The sequence below is a fragment of the Euprymna scolopes genome, chromosome 28 (assembly GCF_053919585.1).
Source record: "Euprymna scolopes isolate OS-2025 chromosome 28, ASM5391958v1, whole genome shotgun sequence".
Taxonomy (NCBI): domain Eukaryota; kingdom Metazoa; phylum Mollusca; class Cephalopoda; order Sepiida; family Sepiolidae; genus Euprymna; species Euprymna scolopes.
In genome coordinates this window covers 11,485,045-11,507,638 of record NC_136509.1, presented here as the reverse complement: position 1 = coordinate 11,507,638, position 22,594 = coordinate 11,485,045, and the positions used below count along the sequence as shown (strand labels likewise).

At 34.9% G+C, this 22,594-nt stretch overlaps 1 protein-coding gene across 1 annotated transcript in view; it reads left to right on the top strand.

Annotated features, from left to right (window-relative positions):
- Window positions 1–22,594, top strand: part of LOC145249449 (uncharacterized) — a 64,658-nt gene that overhangs the window by 12,055 nt on the left and 30,009 nt on the right. Inside the window, exons 4-5 of the mRNA XM_080111009.1 lie at window positions 7,516–7,582; window positions 18,957–19,125. Of these exons, the coding sequence (XP_079967135.1) occupies window positions 7,516–7,582; window positions 18,957–19,125 (236 nt within the window). The remainder of the gene's footprint in view (window positions 1–7,515; window positions 7,583–18,956; window positions 19,126–22,594) is intronic.

Below are 22,594 nucleotides of genomic sequence, written 5' to 3'. Positions count from 1 at the left end.
TAGCGAATAGATACAAAATATTTATAAAGGAAATAGGCAAGTTATCTTTCCATAAATGACCAATAAATAGAATAAATTAAACTCTGTGAATCAATGTGAAATCTGTAAATGAGATTTATAACATATTTTGTGGCCTTTCTCAGTCTTTTGTTGTAAATGAACAACTAATAAAAAAAACAATTTGGGCTTGTTTCATTTTTTTATTGTCCAAAAAAAATTAAAAGAATTGATTTGGAATCGGAAATTAGGCTATAATTTTTCCGATTCCAATACCTCAGAAAGTTCTGATTTTTCAGATTCTGGAATCCGATTAATCATTCCAACACTAATATATATATATATATATATATATATATATATATAAAATTTATATTTTTTTATATTTAAATTTCATTCAGAAAAATACAATTTTTTTTAAAACAAAAATATTATTGAATACAATTCAAAGTAATTTCCTTAATTCATGGATTTTCAATGTAGGCTCATCTTCTCAGAGGAAAATCATTAGCAAAATATTGAATCTGGTTTGATATAATTTTGCTATTCAACACGTACATCGAAAGAAAATGAGGGTTGAAACACAAAAAAAGATATGAGATTTTGGTACCCGAATGGAATAGTAATCCTTTAATAGAATCGGATGATGTTATTAGATTCCAAATTGGTTGAAGAAATCCACATTGAAGGTAAATTCCATTTTTTTTGATATAGCATCCAGAATAATTGCTAATGATCCTTTGGAAATGGAGAATTATAGATTTCTGTTTTTAATTATATTTTTCTGAATGAAATTTAAATGTAAAAAACTATAAATTTTTATTTGCTCTATATAGTATATTGAGCAATTCTTAGTTGGCTGGGATTGTCTTATATAAAAATATTACCTCCCAAAAATATTTTATAAGACTGAATACCACAAGATTCAATAATCTGTAATCCAATTCATCTCATTATTCTTATATATATATATATATATATATATATATATATATATATATATATATATATATAAATCTAATTCTTGGTTCGTTAGTTATCAATAAAACGATATTTCTACATTACCAATTTAATTGAAATTTTCAGACAGTCTATCCTTAGAGTCGAGGAATGTTTTTATGTTATTAAAATAAATTAAAATTACAAATTATAAACAAAATAAAAATATTTTTCGTAAGCCGATTCTGCGGGACTGTTTTCTGGTAGAACTGAACTTCTGTTTCAATTCATTTCATACACCATGATTTGACGACTCGAATTACAAGATTTCATTTTATGTTTACTCGATAAGTAAAAAAACCATCCCCTATTTTTTAAATTTAAATTCATTTGTTTATTTTCTCAATTTTTTAGTTTTAAATTTTTTTTGTTTGTTATATCAGGCAAAAAAAAAAATTGCTCCCCACAAGGTGCGTTTTGAGTTGAAACATAAAAGTCGAAAAACATTAACAAAACTATTTTTGTTGTAACAATAATTTTTTTAACAAAATTGGCAGTACACGTTTTTTTTTGTTTGTTTTTTTTTTGTTTGTTTTTTGTTTTTGTTTTTTTAAACAGTTGTTTCTGTTTAAGAAAATATGAACCTTTTTATTATTAATACTATAAATTGTTAGGTGAAAGTACAGGTTTTTTTTGCAGAAAATTTACGGTTTGGTAACGTGCTGAAATAATACCTTTTTTTATTTTATTTTATTTTATATTTTTCAGTAATTCTTATCACGGAGAGGGAAGGGTATTTTGTAACTATTCTATGCTTTCAACTAACAATTTATTAAAAATGAAATATTGTGAAATTATAAAAAAAAATAAAAAGATATTGTGAAAGTTGAATTTAACTTGAAAAAAAAAAAACCAACGTGAACAGCGCATTCAACATTGTAGCCGGAGTCTATTTGGCAATAAGGTCCGATTTGTATATGTTAGTCGATTAATGTTTTCTTTTTTTTTTTACCGTAAATTGTTAGGTTAAAGTTTTTTTAGTTTATTTTTTCAACAAAAACTTTAACAAAATTGAAAGTACACTTTTTTTTTTTTTTTACAGAAGTTGTTTTCATATAAGAAAATAGGAACGCTTTTTCTTTATTAAAAAAATTGTTAGGTGAAATACAGAAAAGTTTCTACCAAGAAAACCGTTATTTTCCAGCCATTCTTACCATGGGGAGGGAATGGTGTTTTATAACTATTCTGTGCTTTCAACTAACAATTTATTAAAAAAAAAACAAAAGCTAAATTTTCACATTAGGTCCATCTCCACAATTTTTAACATGGGTAGGTTGAGGGTGTTTATTCCGAAAGCTGTTCTTAACATGGGGAGAATGGTGGTATTTATTCCAAAAGCCGTTTTTAACATGGGGAGGTTAGGGGTATTTATTCTGAAAGCCGTTCTTAATATGGGGAGTTGGGGGGGAGGTGTTTATTTATGGCCGTCAGTGAATTATAGTGCATAATACAGGTCTTTATATCTTGAAAACTACTTGCCTCTGCAAATTGTAAATTAGATTTTCTTATTCAGCATAGTCGAAAATCTTTAAAAGTAGTCATTTTAAAGAAAATTGTGGTGAACCTAATGTAAATAAAATACAAAAAAAAAAAGATATTGTGAAATTTAAATTTAACTTGGAAAAACTACTTTAAAATAGCACGGTACCAAAAATAAAAATAGACAGAAAAATACCCCCTTCGGGTTTGTATTTGCACAAAGATTTGAAAAAGTTGTCAACAAAAACATATATATAACAAGTAAATGTTTTCAAAAGCAAGATAAGTTACTTTTCTACCTAACTGGATAATTTTTAGTGTTTTTATTGGGTTTGTAGTACTGTACACATAGATTCAAAAAAGTTGTCAAAAAACAAATGTATAATAAATATTATCAAAGGTAAGATAAGTTACTTTTCTACCAAACTGAATCATTTTTTAGTGTTTTTATTTAATGTAAAATGTTTATTCGGCTCGAAAAACAGTGTTTACCACTATATTTGAAAATTACAAATGGCAGCAGATTCTGTGTTAAACATGTTAAGTTTGGGAAAATGAGTTAAAACTAAAAAACTATCCAAAATACTGTTAAAAAAACACTGAATATATGCCAGCCTATGTCACGGTAACATATATTGAGTGAGTTCCTAACAGTATTTTGGATAGTTTTTTAGTTTTAACTCATTTTCCCAAACTTAACGTGTTCAACACAGTCTGCTGCAATTTGTATTTTTCAGATATACCGATAAACACAGCATGTTTTCGAACCGATTAAACATTTTACACTAAATAAAAACACTAAAATCTTATCCAGTTAGGTAGAAAAGAAACTTATCTTGCCTTTGATAACATTTATTTGTTATATATTTATTTTTCGACAACTTTTTTGTATCTGTGTTTAGTAATACAAACCCGTTTTATTTAATGTAATGTTTAGTCTGCTCGAAAAACAGTGTTTATCGGTGTATTTGAAAAATACAAATGGTGACGGACATTGTTGATTACATTAAGTTTAGGAAAATGAGTTAAAACTAAAAAACTATACAAAATACTGTCAGAAACCCACCGAATATGTCAGTCTATGTCACGATAACATATATTCGGTGGGTTTCTGATGTTGTTTTGTATGTTTTTTTTAGTTGTAAACTAATTTTCCCAAACTTAACGAATTCAACAGAGTCCACGACCATTTGTCTTTTTCAAATACATCGATAAATATTGTGTGTTTTTCGAGCCGATCAAACATTTTACATTAAATAAAAACACTAAAAAATTATCCAGTTGAGTAGAAACGTAATTTTACCTTTGCTTTCATTTATTTGGTTTTGGACAACTTTTTCGAATCTGTGTATTGTAACCCCCCTCCCCTTACTCAAATATTAATTAAAAACTCACTTTTTTAATACACAAAACAAAAAAAAAACTCGATTTAGTGTTTCAACATTTTAGCAACGTTCGGCTTAATCCACTGATTGTTGGTCGATCCCAAGCCTTGATTGGCGGAAACTCCCGAGGATCCTGATCCAATTCTGCAAGAGTACCATTTTTATTTTCATTTTCGCCTTTTTTTTTTTTTTTTTTTTTTTTTTTTTTTTTTTTTTTTCACTTTTTGGAGTGGATTGCTGTACTAAGAATGTAAGAAACATGCATTTTCTCTTTTTATTAGATTTTTCCATTGCACCAAATTGAGCCACAGCAATGCGTGGCAGGGTACAGCTAGTGTATATATATATATATATATATATATATATATATATATATATATATATATATAACACCTAATAAACCCAAATTGTTTGATTTTTTTTTTTTTTTTTTTTGTCACAAGATAGAATTTTAATATAGAGAGATATTTCATTGATTGAGATTGTCGGACTGACTTCCTCATCTTGGTTGTTATCGTCACAACGTTTCGGCCGTTTTGCCCTCCGGCCTTCATCAGGTATTTTTGGGGAACCGTTTGTTAGGAGTCTTGAACCCAACCCTTTATTATTATTATGGGGGTACCGTGTTCGGACTCCAGCTAGGCTCTGGGACATACTTGCTGATTCTCTGTTTTGAATGTTACTTTTCACTGCCTTCGTTCAGGATTGAACTCAGCACCTTTGGGTAACTGTAAACTTTGATACGTCTAGGACCACTCGGCCATATGTCACTAGGACAATTCTTAGCGTAATGTTAAAATTTCCAAAAGACAGTGGGTATAATGGAATTAAAGTAAAGGGAATAGAATATCAGTCTGTATTACAAAGTGTGTTCCATGGTAAAAAAAACTCAATCATAAGGGCTGTGTAATGTTTTTGTTATTGTTTTGATGACGATGACGAAGGAGATTATTATAATTGATAGCATGTCTTAAACACTGTATAAGAAAGCAAATAAACTGACTATTGAACATTCGTTTAATGATTTTCTCTCGCTTATATTTTTCGATCTTACGTGATTGACACCACGTGATATAATGCGTATTAGTGATGCTGCATTTTAATGTTAGTAACCGTCCGTTTATAAAGTGAAGGATTGGATTCTGAAATACGAGAATTATCAGAGCTCAACCAATTAGAATGGACAGATTTTGGTGAGAGAGTGTTTATTATTTATGAATCGGGAATTGAAAAGATCATGTTAGATCTATGTATGTATGAGCCAGTTACAGTCGGTGTAATCACAGAATCTGTGAAATGTGTAGAATTCCTCCCGATGACTACTGGTAGCAGTGGTAGTACTAAATATTTAGAGAGAAAAATAGGGACTCCTTTCTCTAAAGATGTTACGATTGTGATGGTGTTGCTCATATGATTAAATGTAGTATTTTATTATCGCGACTGAATGTGTCTGAAATGTTGTTTGAAAGCTACATAAGATAGTGGCTATTAGCCTAGCTGTATTGAGGTTGTATATGGCATCTGTTGTTGTAAACCTACGATACTTTTGTCTAAAGGGGAATTCCTGCGGCTACTCTATTAATATAGAGAAAAGAAGAAAAAGATATGTTGGTTTGTGGATTGCAGATGGCAAAGAAGGACATGGAAGTTTAAATCGAATTTCCATGGAAAGTGTTAAACAATTTGGATCAATTAGGGTTTTAAAAATACATTACACCATTCTTATTATAAAAAAATAAATTTGAAATCCATAATGCAGTGCAATTGCTTATTAAAACCAACTTTCTGAAGTTTCTTAGATTATATCTTTGTTTATTTATCCAAAAAGTTTTGTTTAAATAGTTTTATTAAAATTTTTTATAAATAAAAAAAAAACATTAAAAAATAAATGTTGTTGATGAAAAAAAATGAAAAACTCATTTGTTTATGTTTGTTTACGGATGTCATATATGTGTGCAAAGGTTAAGGTCAACCAGTGTCGACTGTTTCTTTTGTTTCTGTCATTGGTTGGGGGTCTTTAAACCCTAATTGATGCAACAATTTAGACAAGATTTGTAAACCAAAACTGAAATTAGATCCAGTTAAAAGTGTTTTATTGTATGAACTTTAACAAATGAAATGTGCAAAAAGTTAGATGGTACCAATACGAAATTGTGAAGAGCAGTTCACTTGGATAGATAGGGTAACAATGATCGCTTTGTTACTTACATTAAAAGGTTTTGTGTAAATAAAAAAAGTTGTTTTTTTTAATCCTTAAAAGTTTTGTAAATATTTAATATTAAAAACCATGTTTTTTAAATATATATTTTTTCTTTTAAATCTTAAAAAGTTTTGTAAATATATTTTGAAAAAATCTTGCTCGCGAACATTCGACCATATGACGTGTTTACAAACGGCAATGTCAAGGTTGAACAACCAGTGTCACTTGAAATGTGTGCTAGTATTCGTCTTCTGCTACGGGGTATCTAATCTTTACTTGATCCATGTTATTTTCTGTTACAACTCTAGTTAATGTTTATCATTTTGCCTGATATATATTTTACCTCGTTAACGTGTTTTAGTTGTAAACTAGAGTTATAATTGAAAATAAAATGTATCCAATACTTTTGCATATCACTGTATAATCTTTGGATGAACTCTCAACCTGTTGTCCTCTGGAACACAAAAACACATGATATAAATTACATGAAAACAATTAATATGGGAACTAAAACAGGGGAAAGGAAAAAGAGGAAGTCAATTACAAAGAAATGACACCAGTTTGTCGATGGTAAAATTGAAGAATGGAACACTATAAAATCTAGACAATGATGTCTAAGCGACTTTGAAATAACTATCTATCTGATTGGATTCTTTGCCTGCACCAATGTGACTCTCTCCCTCTCGAGATTTCCCTGTCTGCCACCAGCTACCTCAGATCTTTAGAACTACAGTTGGCATCATGTGCAATTTTCTGGATGTACACTAATCTAGATTGTCCTATGCTCGTGTGCCCGTTCCATGGAGTTCATAGCAATACATTTCTCACCAGTTCTTGTTTGCTCCTCTAGCAATGACCGGCAAATCATAGACGTTGCTCTCTGATGGTAGTACATATGGCAGGTAAACTGCCATAAAGTTGCTGCTTAATATGATGTAGGATATATTAAACAGTTGGTATCATGTGCAATTTTCTGGATGTACACTAATCTAGATTGTCCTATGCTTGTGTGCCCGTTCCATGGAGTTCATAGCAATACATATCTCACCAGCTCTTGTTTGCTCCTCTGGCAGTGACCGGCAAATCATAGACGTCGCTCGCTGATGGTAGTAGATATGGCAGATAGGTTGCCATAAAGTTGCTGCTTCATGGAATGATCTTGCCAAGATATATTTAACTCTGTTCGTAGCATACGGATGTATGTACATTCTAGCTTTCTTTCCAATTTTTTGGTGAGTGTCAAGGTTATAGCACCATAAACAAGGACAGACTCCACCATTGCTCTGAAGAACTGCCTTTTTCAGTTTGTCAGTTAGCCTTGAAGTCCACACTGACCGCAGCTTGAAATAACTAATTAATTAATTAATAGATAATTTTTACAACTTTTTATTTTTGCTAACTATTCATTGTTTTTTTTTTCTCATCCCAAACTTATATCCTTTTATATCTTTTCAGAAAAAATATAGCGCATCGGTGATAAAATCCATGAACATTCCGGAAACGCCTTGTCTTGTTGTCTGTGGTGAGATAAATCTTTGTTCTGTCATCAACAAAGCATCTTTAAAAACACAACTTTAATTATTTTGAAAGCATAGTTTTGAAGCTACCAATATCACTTTCATATTTACAGTAAAAGCTTCCACAACGTTTCAGTTGATGTAACTTCCGACCTTCTTCAAATATATCTTGTCAAACTTTGGAAACTTTCTCTTAAACTATGAATCTTTCTGTCGAAATCTGGGGTCTGCATGGAATTTTGAACAGAACCTTTTATTTAATCTGCAGGGGTAGCAATTGTATTTTGAGTGTTGCCATTGCAATTTTGCAAGTTACCCACATTGGGGAGTGTTGCAATTGTATTTTGAGTGTTGCCATTGCAATTTTGCATGTTACCCACATTGGGGAGTGTTGCAATTGTATTTTGAGTGTTGCCATTGCAATTTTGCGTGTTACCCACATTGGGGAGTGTTGCAATTGTATTTTGAGTGTTGCCATTGCAATTTTGCATGTTACCGACATTGGGGAGTGTTGCAATTGTATTTTGAGTGTTGCCATTGCAATTTTGCGTGTTACCCACATTGGGGAGTGTTGCAATTGTATTTTGAGTGTTGCCATTGCAATTTTGCATGTTACCCACATTGGGGAGTGTTGCAATTGTATTTTGAGTGTTGCCATTGCAATTTATCATGTTATCCACATTGGGGAGTGTTGCAATTGTATTTTGAGTGTTGCCATTGCAATTTTGCATGTTACCCACATTGGGGAGTGTTGCAATTGTATTTTGAGTGTTGCCATTGCAATTTTGCATGTTACCCACATTGGGGAGTGTTGCAATTGTATTTTGAGTGTTGCCATTGCAATTTTGCATGTTACCCACATTGGGGAGTGTTGCAATTGTATTTTGAGTGTTGCCATTGCAATTTATCATGTTATCCACATTGGGGAGTGTTGCAATTGTATTTTGAGTGTTGCCATTGCAATTTTGCATGTTACCCACATTGGGGAGTGTTGCAATTGTATTTTGAGTGTTGCCATTGCAATTTTGCATGTTACCCACATTGGGGAGTGTTGCAATTGTATTTTGAGTGTTGCCATTGCAATTTTGCATGTTACCCACATTGGGGAGTGTTGCAATTGTATTTTGAGTGTTGCCATTGCAATTTTGCATGTTACCCACATTGGGGAGTGTTGCAATTGTATTTTGAGTGTTGCCATTGCAATTTATCATGTTATCCACATTGGGGAGTGTTGCAATTGTATTTTGAGTGTTGCCATTGCAATTTTGCATGTTACCCACATTGGGGAGTGTTGCAATTGTATTTTGAGTGTTGCCATTGCAATTTTGCATGTTACCCACATTGGGGAGTGTTGCAATTGTATTTTGAGTGTTGCCATTGCAATTTATCATGTTATCCACATTGGGGAGTGTTGCAATTGTATTTTGAGTGTTGCCATTGCAATTTTGCATGTTACCCACATTGGGGAGTGTTGCAATTGTATTTTGAGTGTTGCCATTGCAATTTTGCATGTTACCCACATTGGGGAGTGTTGCAATTGTATTTTGAGTGTTGCCATTGCAATTTTGCATGTTACCCACATTGGGGAGTGTTGCAATTGTATTTTGAGTGTTGCCATTGCAATTTTGCAAGTTACCCACATTGGGGAGTGTTGCAATTGTATTTTGAGTGTTGCCATTGCAATTTATCATGTTATCCACATTGGGGAGTGTTGCAATTGTATTTTGAGTGTTGCCATTGCAATTTTTCATGTTACCCACATTGGGGAGTTTTGCAATTGTATTTTGAGTGTTGCCATTGCAATTTTGCATGTTACCCACATTGGGGAGTGTTGCAATTGTATTTTGAGTGTTGCCATTGCAATTTTGCATGTTACCCACATTGGGGAGTGTTGCAATTGTATTTTGAGTGTTGCCATTGCAATTTTGCATGTTACCCACATTGGGGAGTGTTGCAATTGTATTTTGAGTGTTGCCATTGCAATTTATCATGTTATCCACATTGGGGAGTGTTGCAATTGTATTTTGAGTGTTGCCATTGCAATTTTGCATGTTACCGACATTGGGGAGTGTTGCAATTGTATTTTGAGTGTTGCCATTGCAATTTTGCGTGTTACCCACATTGGGGAGTGTTACAATTGTATTTTGAGTGTTGCCATTGCAATTTTGCATGTTACCGACATTGGGGAGTGTTGCAATTGTATTTTGAGTGTTGCCATTGCAATTTTGCGTGTTACCCACATTGGGGAGTGTTGCAATTGTATTTTGAGTGTTGCCATTGCAATTTTGCATGTTACCCACATTGGGGAGTGTTGCAATTGTATTTTGAGTGTTGCCATTGCAATTTTGCATGTTACCCACATTGGGGAGTGTTGCAATTGTATTTTGAGTGTTGCCATTGCAATTTATCATGTTATCCACATTGGGGAGTGTTGCAATTGTATTTTGAGTGTTGCCATTGCAATTTTGCATGTTACCCACATTGGGGAGTGTTGCAATTGTATTTTGAGTGTTGCCATTGCAATTTTGCATGTTACCCACATTGGGGAGTGTTGCAATTGTATTTTGAGTGTTGCCATTGCAATTTTGCATGTTACCCACATTGGGGAGTGTTGCAATTGTATTTTGAGTGTTGCCATTGCAATTTTGCAAGTTACCCACATTGGGGAGTGTTGCAATTGTATTTTGAGTGTTGCCATTGCAATTTTGCATGTTACCCACATTGGGGAGTGTTGCAATTGTATTTTGACTGTTGCCATTGCAATTTTGCGTGTTACCCACATTGGGGAGTGTTACAATTGTATTTTGAGTGTTGCCATTGCAATTTTGCATGTTACCGACATTGGGGAGTGTTGGAATTGTATTTTGAGTGTTGCCATTGCAATTTTGCGTGTTACCCACATTGGGGAGTGTTGCAATTGTATTTTGAGTGTTGCCATTGCAATTTTGCATGTTACCCACATTGGGGAGTGTTGCAATTGTATTTTGAGTGTTGCCATTGCAATTTTGCATGTTACCCACATTGGGGAGTGTTGCAATTGTATTTTGAGTGTTGCCATTGCAATTTATCATGTTATCCACATTGGGGAGTGTTGCAATTGTATTTTGAGTGTTGCCATTGCAATTTTGCATGTTACCCACATTGGGGAGTGTTGCAATTGTATTTTGAGTGTTGCCATTGCAATTTTGCGTGTTACCCACATTGGGGAGTGTTGCAATTGTATTTTGAGTGTTGCCATTGCAATTTTGCATGTTACCCACATTGGGGAGTGTTGCAATTGTATTTTGAGTGTTGCCATTGCAATTTTGCATGTTACCCACATTGGGGAGTGTTGCAATTGTATTTTGAGTGTTGCCATTGCAATTTTGCATGTTACCCACATTGGGGAGTGTTGCAATTGTATTTTGAGTGTTGCCATTGCAATTTTGCATGTTACCGACATTGGGGAGTGTTGCAATTGTATTTTGAGTGTTGCCATTGCAATTTTGCATGTTACCCACATTGGGGAGTGTTGCAATTGTATTTTGAGTGTTGCCATTGCAATTTTGCATGGTACCCACATTGGGGAGTGTTGCAATTGTATTTTGAGTGTTGCCATTGCAATTTTGCGTGTTACCCACATTGGGGAGTGTTGCAATTGTATTTTGAGTGTTGCCATTGCAATTTTGCATGTTACCCACATTGGGGAGTGTTGCAATTGTATTTTGAGTGTTGCCATTGCAATTTATCATGTTATCCACATTGGGGAGTGTTGCAATTGTATTTTGAGTGTTGCCATTGCAATTTTGCATGTTACCCACATTGGGGAGTGTTGCAATTGTATTTTGAGTGTTGCCATTGCAATTTTGCATGTTACCCACATTGGGGAGTGTTGCAATTGTATTTTGAGTGTTGCCATTGCAATTTTGCATGTTACCGACATTGGGGAGTGTTGCAATTGTATTTTGAGTGTTGCCATTGCAATTTTGCAAGTTACCCACATTGGGGAGTGTTGCAATTGTATTTTGAGTGTTGCCATTGCAATTTTGCATGTTACCCACATTGGGGAGTGTTGCAATTGTATTTTGAGTGTTGCCATTGCAATTTTGCGTGTTACCCACATTGGGGAGTGTTACAATTGTATTTTGAGTGTTGCCATTGCAATTTTGCATGTTACCGACATTGGGGAGTGTTGCAATTGTATTTTGAGTGTTGCCATTGCAATTTTGCGTGTTACCCACATTGGGGAGTGTTGCAATTGTATTTTGAGTGTTGCCATTGCAATTTTGCATGTTACCCACATTGGGGAGTGTTGCAATTGTATTTTGAGTGTTGCCATTGCAATTTTGCATGTTACCCACATTGGGGAGTGTTGCAATTGTATTTTGAGTGTTGCCATTGCAATTTTGCGTGTTACCCACATTGGGGAGTGTTGCAATTGTATTTTGAGTGTTGCCATTGCAATTTTGCATGTTACCCACATTGGGGAGTGTTGCAATTGTATTTTGAGTGTTGCCATTGCAATTTTGCGTGTTACCCACATTGGGGAGTGTTGCAATTGTATTTTGAGTGTTGCCATTGCAATTTTGCATGTTACCCACATTGGGGAGTGTTGCAATTGTATTTTGAGTGTTGCCATTGCAATTTTGCATGTTACCCACATTGGGGAGTGTTGCAATTGTATTTTGAGTGTTGCCATTGCAATTTTGCATGTTACCCACATTGGGGAGTGTTGCAATTGTATTTTGAGTGTTGCCATTGCAATTTTGCATGTTACCGACATTGGGGAGTGTTGCAATTGTATTTTGAGTGTTGCCATTGCAATTTTGCATGTTACCCACATTGGGGAGTGTTGCAATTGTATTTTGAGTGTTGCCATTGCAATTTTGCATGGTACCCACATTGGGGAGTGTTGCAATTGTATTTTGAGTGTTGCCATTGCAATTTTGCGTGTTACCCACATTGGGGAGTGTTGCAATTGTATTTTGAGTGTTGCCATTGCAATTTTGCATGTTACCCACATTGGGGAGTGTTGCAATTGTATTTTGAGTGTTGCCATTGCAATTTATCATGTTATCCACATTGGGGAGTGTTGCAATTGTATTTTGAGTGTTGCCATTGCAATTTTGCATGTTACCCACATTGGGGAGTGTTGCAATTGTATTTTGAGTGTTGCCATTGCAATTTTGCGTGTTACCCACATTGGGGAGTGTTGCAATTGTATTTTGAGTGTTGCCATTGCAATTTTGCGTGTTACCCACATTGGGGAGTGTTGCAATTGTATTTTGAGTGTTGCCATTGCAATTTTGCATGTTACCGACATTGGGGAGTGTTGCAATTGTATTTTGAGTGTTGCCATTGCAATTTTGCATGTTACCCACATTGGGGAGTGTTGCAATTGTATTTTGAATATTGCCATTGCAATTTTGCGTGTTACCCACATTGGGGAGTGTTGCAATTGTATTTTGAGTGTTGCCATTGCAATTTTGCGTGTTACCCACATTGGGAAGTGTTGCAATTGTATTTTGAGTGTTGTCCGCACTGGGGATTGAACCTTCAACTTTCAGAAGAGTGTAGCAACTGAACTTTACTAAGTACTCTATCCATTGCGCCATGGTTCTTGCGGATTCCCAAGGTCAGCATAAAGATTGAAGAGTTCAACATAAAAAATACAGAGTTCGACAAGATACCCCTGAAGAAGGTCGGCGGTTACATGTACCGAAATATTATGAAAATGACACTCAAGATGAGAGCAATAGTCCAATGAATCCAAATTATACGCATAATCAATCCTCATCTCAAAAATCTAGAGACGTAAAAAATAATTTGTACAATAAAATCGTCAGAATAATTATTGCTGTCTTACGTTTCTGAATTTTTGAGATGAGGATCGTTTATTCATATTATTTGGATTCATCAAACTACTGTTCTCATCTTGAGTGTCATTTTCACAACGTTTCGGTCAATGTGCTTTCCGACTGTCTTCAGGTGTATCTTGTTAAATTCTGGAATGTTTCTGTCAAACTCAAGAATTTGGACATAATTTCAAACAGAATGTATGTACGTCAGAGGACTCAAGTGCCATTATGGTGATGGGACATAAGTTGGAGCTTGGTCGATATTGTGCAACCTATCAAATTTGAGACTTGGCCAAATTTCTAGGGTAAATATATTGTGGTAACTAATTCCTATGAATCCCTGTGTGTCAAGCAGATACCATAATACTTAGTTCATTGCACCTTTTTATAACAGAGTGCCATGCAAAATTTCAGCTGTTAAAAATGGGTAAAAGTTATAGCCCGTTGACTTAAAAAAAAAATTTTTTATTACATTTTTACCCCAAACAAGGCACAGTGCCACTTTGATGTAGGGGGCTACTATCAGGGGCATAAGTTGCAAGGATACTATGTAGGGAGTTGAGCAGCAAATGTCTGTTCACATTACACTTAACTTCTGCATGTCAGCACAGTTGGGACAACAGAAACCCAAAAGGGAATTCCAAAGTTTATCAGTTTTGAGGAAGAAACTATTAGAGTAGAAGGCTTTCTGAGGATTTCTACTGTGTAGAGGTGGGACTTTGCTGCTTGTCAGGTTTGTTGAAGGTATTTACATCAAAGTGGTACAAGGACTTATAGTTTGTCGGAGCTTCTACCATTAAAAAACAGAGGGATGCAACATTTCGTCAATGGGACAGAGGTTGGAGCTTAGATGACAGTTGGGAACCTATTAGGTTGGCAGCTCTTTTGAATCGTGTCCAAGAGTGAGAGACTAGTAGCAGATGCACCAGCCCAAATGTGACAACATTACTCTATACATGAGCGAATGGTAGCCTTGTAGAGATACAGGATACTTTCAGGTGTACCCACCTTCCTTGCAGCAGCCTTGGCAATGCCTTCGATGTATTTGTTCCAACTCATATTCCCTATGAGTGTTAAGCCGAGGAGTTTGAACAAATTACTTTGAGGTAATGTATCTTTAGTCATAGCTATTGGTTAGAGAAGGTTTCTTGTAATTATTGGAGGAAATAAGCTTAGTCTTGACAGCATTGATTATGACTATCCATTTTTGACCCCATTCCACTACAGACTGGAGGTCTTCCTCTAGTGTTTCTGCCATTTCCTTAGATATGTATTCATTTGTTTTCCCTTTATGCCTGTTATAGAGCATGGTATCATCAGCAGATATATCCGTCTCAGAGACTATTTTATCAGGGAAATCATGTATGAATATCAGGAATAATAAAGATCCCAGGATAGACCCCTGAGGTACACCCGCATTTATATCATATTGTTTAGATGTACGACCATCGAGGACAACCTCTATTCTTCTCTTATTTAAGAAGGATTTAATTATGTTAAGTATTCATCCAGTAATACCGTACAATCTGATTTTCCTGAGAAGACCTTCATGCCATACCCTGTCAAAAGCCTTAAATATATCTAGGGCTATTGCCCTTCCCTCACCTGCCTTAACCAGTGCATGGTATATACATTCAAAGATTACAGTTTGGATATCTGCAGTAGAACTGGCTTGCCTAAATTCATATTAATGTTTGGACAGAAATTTAACAACTGTAAGATGGTCGGCTAGAACTTGATTAATTATAGACTTAAATATTTTTGCGAAAAGAGGGAGGAGGCTAATGGGGTGATAATTTACTGGATCAGTTCGTTCACCAGAATTCTTGTAAACTGGTACCACTGAAGCAGTTTTCCGGCAGTCAGGGAAGCAAGCATGAGAAACTTCCAGGGTAAATGTGGTATTGTGGTGACTAATCCCTATTAATTCCTAACTGTTTATCAAATGGATACTATAATACTTAATTTGCTGCACTTTATCATAATAAAGGTTTATACAAAATTTCAGCTAGATTGGATCAGTAGTTTTCAAGAAGATTTGGAACAGACGAACAGACAGACAGAGAAATATAATACAGATATACTTTTATCCAGAATTATCTGATTTTCTTGAATTATGTGAAGCCAAAAACATGCAATAACCAAAAATGTGGAACCTCTCCAAAAAATAACTGACTTTCGCTATCTGTGAATTCCTGAGCTGTTAAATCTCTCCAAGTGTCTGACATGAGTGGCACTGATAAGCCAGTGTTCACGGCACGGATAAGACTGGTAAGAGTTGGTAAGTGTGTAAGTTACAAACAGCTATCCTATAATCATTTATTAGAGAAGTATGGTTAAAAGAAGAAATAAAAAAAACAAGACTTTTCTATGAATAAAACAATTCATATACTAGCAGGATCTGTGTCTCAATGTTGCTCAGGATGGAGTATAAAAGCATGATTTCATTATAACAAAAATATATCTGTAAGACATTTAGGTGTTAGAGTGGGGGATCAAAATGTGTAGATTTTTTTTTGTGCTTCTACACAAATTGAACTGAATTAAATTGAGTTATGACAAATTAAAGTTAAAATCTGGGATAAGGTTAAAAAAGCAGTCAGGTTCAAATTCTGTAGAAGTATCAGAAATATTTTCAAAGTAAGAAAAGCATTCTAATTATGAAAACCAATTTAATAAAAAAATTTTGGAACCAAATTATAATTTGTCCCTCACCAAAAAAGAAATAAAGATCTATAAAATAATCAACCAAAATAAATTAGGTGTTAGTGTGACTTTTTTTTTTTACATAGGCATCACCACTCATCAAGGGCAAGAGGCCACTCAAGGATAAGGGTTAAAGAGTGTACAGTAGACAATTGGATAATATAGTACTCGTTAGTAATGGAAATTCGGTAAATTTGTTAACTTATATGGAATGGTTCATCAAAAACTTGTTTTAGTTAGGCGTGAAGACAACCATATTGTAGTCAGCTGGAAAGCAGGAAAACGGAAGACAATTCCATAGGCGTGCAGTTCTAAGAAAGAAGCTTCTTCATGGAATCTACGTTTAGGTTTAGGCACAGATAAAGAGTGGGGGAAATTATTGATAATGTTTTCTGCTAGACGGGTGTTTCTTATGAAAGTTTGGCAAGGGGGGATCATAGATGGGAGCTCAGTTGAGCAATTGTCATGAAAATAACGATAAAGCAGAGACAAACTCGCAACATCTCTTCTGTGAGAAAGAGATTGCAGGGAAGAGAAAAGGACATCCTCTACAAGACTACAAAGTCTATTTTGAACTCTATCAAGTCCTTTCTAGCAGATGTGGCAACAGTACTCCATCCTTGGACGTACCTGGCTCTTAGGATTGCATCAGCAGTGAGATATCTACTGGATCGATAAAAGGATCACACCATTTTTCCAGCAGTCTTGGCAATGGATTTAATGTATGTGTTCCATTTCAGATCAGGAGGCATATCATTGTAGTTTTTCTTTTGTGTGTGTGCTTCTACAGAATTTGAACTGAACCAAACTGATTTTTGCTGAACTAAACCTAGCTTAGATTAGAGTTCATTTAGGGTCAGGTTAAGATTTAAAATACAACAGTTTGATTCAAATTCTGTAGAAGTACCGAAAATATTTTAAATTAAAAAAAAAAAAGTGCAAATTGTGAAAACCAGTTTGATAGTGTTATTAATTAAAGTAATCAAAAAGAAATTATTAATCCCTACCCTCTACCTCTTACTCCCTCCAAAAAAAAATTCTACCTAAAATAGTGTTTTTTTTTTTATAACACTGTTTCTCAATTTCCAATTTCAAAACTGAAAACAGTTACCAATTAGGCTCTTTCTATGTTATCATAAGAAAATCAGATTAAAACAACCTATTATAGCAAGTTTCAGTGTAAACATGAAACACTGAAATGCCAATCCTAGTGGAAAAGTAGAGTCGCTATCTTTATAAACAAATTAAGAAAGAGGCTAATCACAGAAAAATTATAACTTAAGAACATATTTCGCAATTAAAAAAAGCTGGTGTGCTAATGGGACTAAAGAGGTTACTGTAACCTTGCAACAAACATGGCTAAAATTGGAAATGAATAATATGCAAACAAATAATTCAGTGCAAATAATTCCTGAATTTGAAATAATCATTTGTGATTCCATTAATTTCAGTCTAAACCCTACAATATGAGTGCAGGTAAATAATCATAGAAACATTAGGTTTATAAATACCAAAGAATAATTCTAGATTTGTTTTTAATTTCAGTTGACCCTAAACAAAGCAAACTGCTACTAAAACGTTAAGAGGCTACTGTTACTTAAGGGCCGGACTTATAGAGGCATCCTAAGTGGGGAGTTATGCAGCAAGATGCTTCTTCACATTATTGTCATGGAAGGATATTTTCCTCAAATTATTAAGATTGTTCACATTACATTTAAATTTATACTTTTAGTAAAGTCAGGCGGGTTTGAGAAAAGACTATATTAGAGTAGAAATAGCACAAGTGCATGAAGTTTGTTGGAGCATATTTAGTTTAAATATTACTGATGGGGGTGGGGGGGGGGAATGATATTGATCAGGCTCAATGTCTTTTAACTTTAGTGAACCACTGTGCCAATGGGATTAAAGAGGTCAATGTGGCAATGCTAAAGTAGGTCAGGAGATGAACAATGAATTAAGAACCTCCTTATCTCCCTTAGACCATTTGTAAATATTTTTGCTTCTTTGTTTTTTATGTACAATAAATACTTTTTATTTTTCTTTGAACTCTGAATTTTATGGGTTTTTGTTTGTTTTTACGAAGGAGTCACCACTTATCAAGGCCTGGAGGCTACTCGAGGATAAAGTTTAATGAGTGGGCGGTAGTCAGTGGGAAAATATTGTAGTAATCGTTAGTAGTGGAAATTTGGTAAATTGGATTACTTAAGGGGATGGCTCATAAAAAACTTGTTCGCATTGGACTTAAAGATGACCATATTATAGTCAGTTGAAAAGCAGGAAAATAGAACAGCTTCACAGGCGTGCAGTTCTAAGAAAGAAGCTTTGTTAATGGAATCTACATTTAGGTTTAAGCACAGATAAAGGGTGGGAGAAATTATTGATAGTGGTTTCAGTTAGATGAGTGTTTTTTGTGAAAGTCAAGCCAGGGGGACCATAGATTGTAGCTCAGACGAGCACTTGCCATGAAAATAATGATAAAGCAGAGACAGGGTCACAACATCTCTTGTGTGGGAAAGAGGTTGTTACATGTTAATTCCCGTAGACTCCAACACACAACAATTACATTTAAATTTCAGTCATTGTCCTCCCACATACAGCACCAGTCTAATAAACTTGAGTTTTCTTTCTTCCTTAACTAGTTTTTTTCTGGATTTTTTAAAAATAAATACAGCAACTATTTTTTTTTTTTTCTGACCTTTTATTTTGACATTTCATGCATACAATGAATGAAACTTGGTGTAATTTGGTCATCTTTATTTTTTTATTTTATTTTCCAACCCTTCTCCTCTTTTTTTATGTATGTCTGCTGAATACTGTATTTTCTTTTGTCGTGCAGGTAATTCTATCAGTAATAGCACACGGTTTGTCCTGTGCATCGATGAAGAGATTGTGAATGATAAAATCACTAATTTCATCACTGGCGTCATGATGTTGTTTGCTTCCTATTATTGTTTCAACATCCACTATCCGAACGAGGCATCAAGAACATTAGAGTTTCTGCAAAGGTATCACACATTTCATTATCCTTTTTTTCTGTTGTTGTTTTCAACAAATTGTAGGTGAGATTCACAGAAAGATTCACGACTAGCAAATTTAAAATAAGTAATTAAAAATCTATCTCTATTTATATACGAGGTACCTTCAAGAAGTTTCTAGACGTTTTTTTTTTTGTACAGGCATTTAAAATTGTTGTAGACTCTTGAAAATTCATTGTGCTATTGCTATACATACTATGATTTCAGGTTGGAATACACCATACTAAAGCCTGATTGTCACACCTGGTGAATTTCAAAAATACAATCTATACGTGAGAACATTTTCAAAGAACGATATGCAGTAAAATTCTGTTTTAAATTTGAAAAAAATGTCACAGAAACGCATGGAATGCTTCATACTGCTTTTGGACCGTCTTGCATGAATCTAGCATCAGTTTTTGAGTGGCATAAGAAATTCGAGGGATGTTGAGAAGTGTGGAAGAAATGAGGAAGTCAGAACACCAGAGTTGATTGGCCAAATAAAGAATTTCATGGAGAAGGACTGTCATGTGTCTACAGAGACAATAACTATGCAGTTTGATGTCAGTGTGGCAACTGTACACACAATTATTTGTGAAGAACTGAAGATGCAGAAGATTTGTGCAAATGCACCAGTCTACAACTCCATTCTTATCACAGACTATTTGACCAAGATGGGCATCAAGACAGTTCCTCACCCTCCCTATAATCCAGACCTTGCTCCCTGTAACTTTTGGTTATTCCCTAAGCTCAAGGAAAACCTTAGAGGATATCAATAGGAGACAATTGAGGAGATGAAAGAAGCTGTGACGAGGGTCATTGATACACTCACACAAAAGGACTTCCATGAGGCCTTCCAGAAGTTGTTAGAACAGTACAACAAGTGTATTGCAGTTGAAGGAGATTACTTCAAAGGGGACTAGATTTTCATGTGTGTACTATCAATAAAAGAGACCATGCAACAAATAGTTTGGGAACTTATTGAAGGCACCGCGTATATCATAAAACAAAGCAACCAATCCTATTTATATAAGGTTAGGTATGTTTGAAGAACTTGAAATAATTAAGACAGACACATAATTTAAAAAGTGTATTAACAAAAGTATGTTATAGAAAGTATGCATCTGATTATGTGGCCATAACTGCCATCAATAACTGGCTGTCATAACTGCATTGTTTATGGCTAAGTTCATTTATTCTTTGGTTAACTATAAAAGTCTGTAAACATATGAAAACGGAAATTCAAAATTCTAAACTCTGATTGAATAAGCAGGTCATGTGATATGTTGTTGCCTTTGTCTGCACATGTAACTAATATTCCTATTTACTTTCCTCCCCATTAGGGCAGAGTTAGACACAAGGTCGGTTTTTAATGTGGGGGAAATCCAACTCCTCAAATAGGGGCAATCTGGATAGAAATAGAAATAAAAACTGTCTCAGTCATGAAGGATTTCTCCTCCACTGACCGAGGACAGAAAAGGTGGCATGTAGCATCAGATCAGATTCTACACTGTAATCTTGGCTTGTAAGCTATACAGTTACTAATATTACTAAGTTGACATGTGAGATGTCATCACATATGTCCGTTTTACAAGTTGGCAGGCCCTTGAAGGGCTGGTAATAATTAAGACAAATGCATTAGTCAATCTATGGTTCCCCCTCTGCTAAACAGTCTCAAATACTCGTCTATCTACAACCATTATCCACAATTTCTTCACTCTATCTGTGCCTAAATTTAAACACGTATTCCGTGAACAAAGTGTTTTTTTTTAGAACTGCCTCTCTGTAGAATTTTGTCCCATGGTCAGCTTTCCAGCTGACTACAATATCGTTGTTTTCAAGTCTAATGTAAACAAGTTTTTGCTGAGCCACCCCCTTAAATAATAGTTTATTCCTCAGAACTGCTAGACTTTGGAATTCCCTTCCGTGTTCCTGCTTCCCCAACTGTACTGACATGTAGAAGTTGAAGTGTAATGTGAACAGACATCTTGCTGCTCAACTCCCTATATAGCATCCCTGCAACTTATGTTCCAGATAGTAGCACCCTACATCAAAGTGGCACTGTGCCTTTTTTGGAGTGAAAATTGAATAAAAACAAAACAAAAAAAAAAATCAAATTCTACCCAAGTTCCACCACTTCTGATCATTACACTGTTGTCTAACCACCTGAAACTTTTTTATTTTTATTTATTTTATTCCATTTTTACTCCAAACAAGGCACAATGTCACTTTGATGCAGAGGGATACTATCGGGGACATAAGTTGCAGGGATATTATGTAGGGAGTTGAGCAGCAAGATGTCTATTTACATTACACTTGAACTTCTACATGTCAGTACAGTTGAGACAACAGGAACGCAGAAGGGAATTCCAAAGTCTAACAGTTCAGGGGAAGAAACTATTAGAGAGCTTTCTGATACCTAGGGATCTTTACTGTGTAGGGGTGGGATTTTACTGCTTGTCGGGTTTATCGGAGGTATTTACATCGAAGGGTTACAAGAGTTTGTAATTCGTCGGAGCATCCACCATTAAAATACTTGTAGAACAGCAGAGAGATGTAACATTTCGTCGATGGGACAGAGGCCGAAGCTTAGATGACAGTTCAAGACCTATCAGGTTGGCGACTCTTTTTTGAACTCTTCCTAGGAGTGAGAGACTAGTAGCAGATGCACCAGCCCAAATGTGACAACAATGCTCCATAAATGGGCGAATGGTGGCCTTGTAGAGATACAAGATACTTTCAGGTGTAAGTAACTTTCTAGCATAGTAGAGAGAGCCCACCTTCCTCGCAGTGGCCCTGGTAATGCTCTCAATGTATCTGTACCAACTCATGTTGTCTGGCTTAGAAGGTTTCTTGTAATTACTGAAGGAAACAAGCTTAGTCTTGGCAGCATTGAGTATGCCCATCCATTTTTGTCCCCATTGCACTACAGATCGAAGGTCTTCCTCTAGTGTTTCTGCCATTTCCTTAGATATGTATTCATTTGTTTTCCCCTTGTGCCTGTTATAGCACGTGGTATCATCAGCAGATATACCCGTCTCAGAGACTATTTTATCAGGGAAGTTATGTATGAATATCAGGAATAATAAAGGTCCAAGGATAAACTCCTGAGGTACACCCGCATTTATATCATATTGTTTAGATGTACGACCATCGAGGACAACCTGTATTCTTCTCTTATTTAAGAAGGATTTAATTATGTTAAATATTTGATACTTTATGATCTGATTTTCTGGAGAAGACCATTGTGCCATACCCTGTCAAAAGCCTTAGATATACCTAAGGCTACCACTCTACCCTCCCCTGCTTTGTCCAATGTATGGTATATATGTTCAAAGATTACAGTTAGGATATCTACTGTAGAACAAACTTGCCTAAATTTATAAATGTTGGTTGATCAGAAGTTTAGCAACTGTAAGGTAATGGACTAGAGCTTGGTTAATTATCAACTCAAATATCT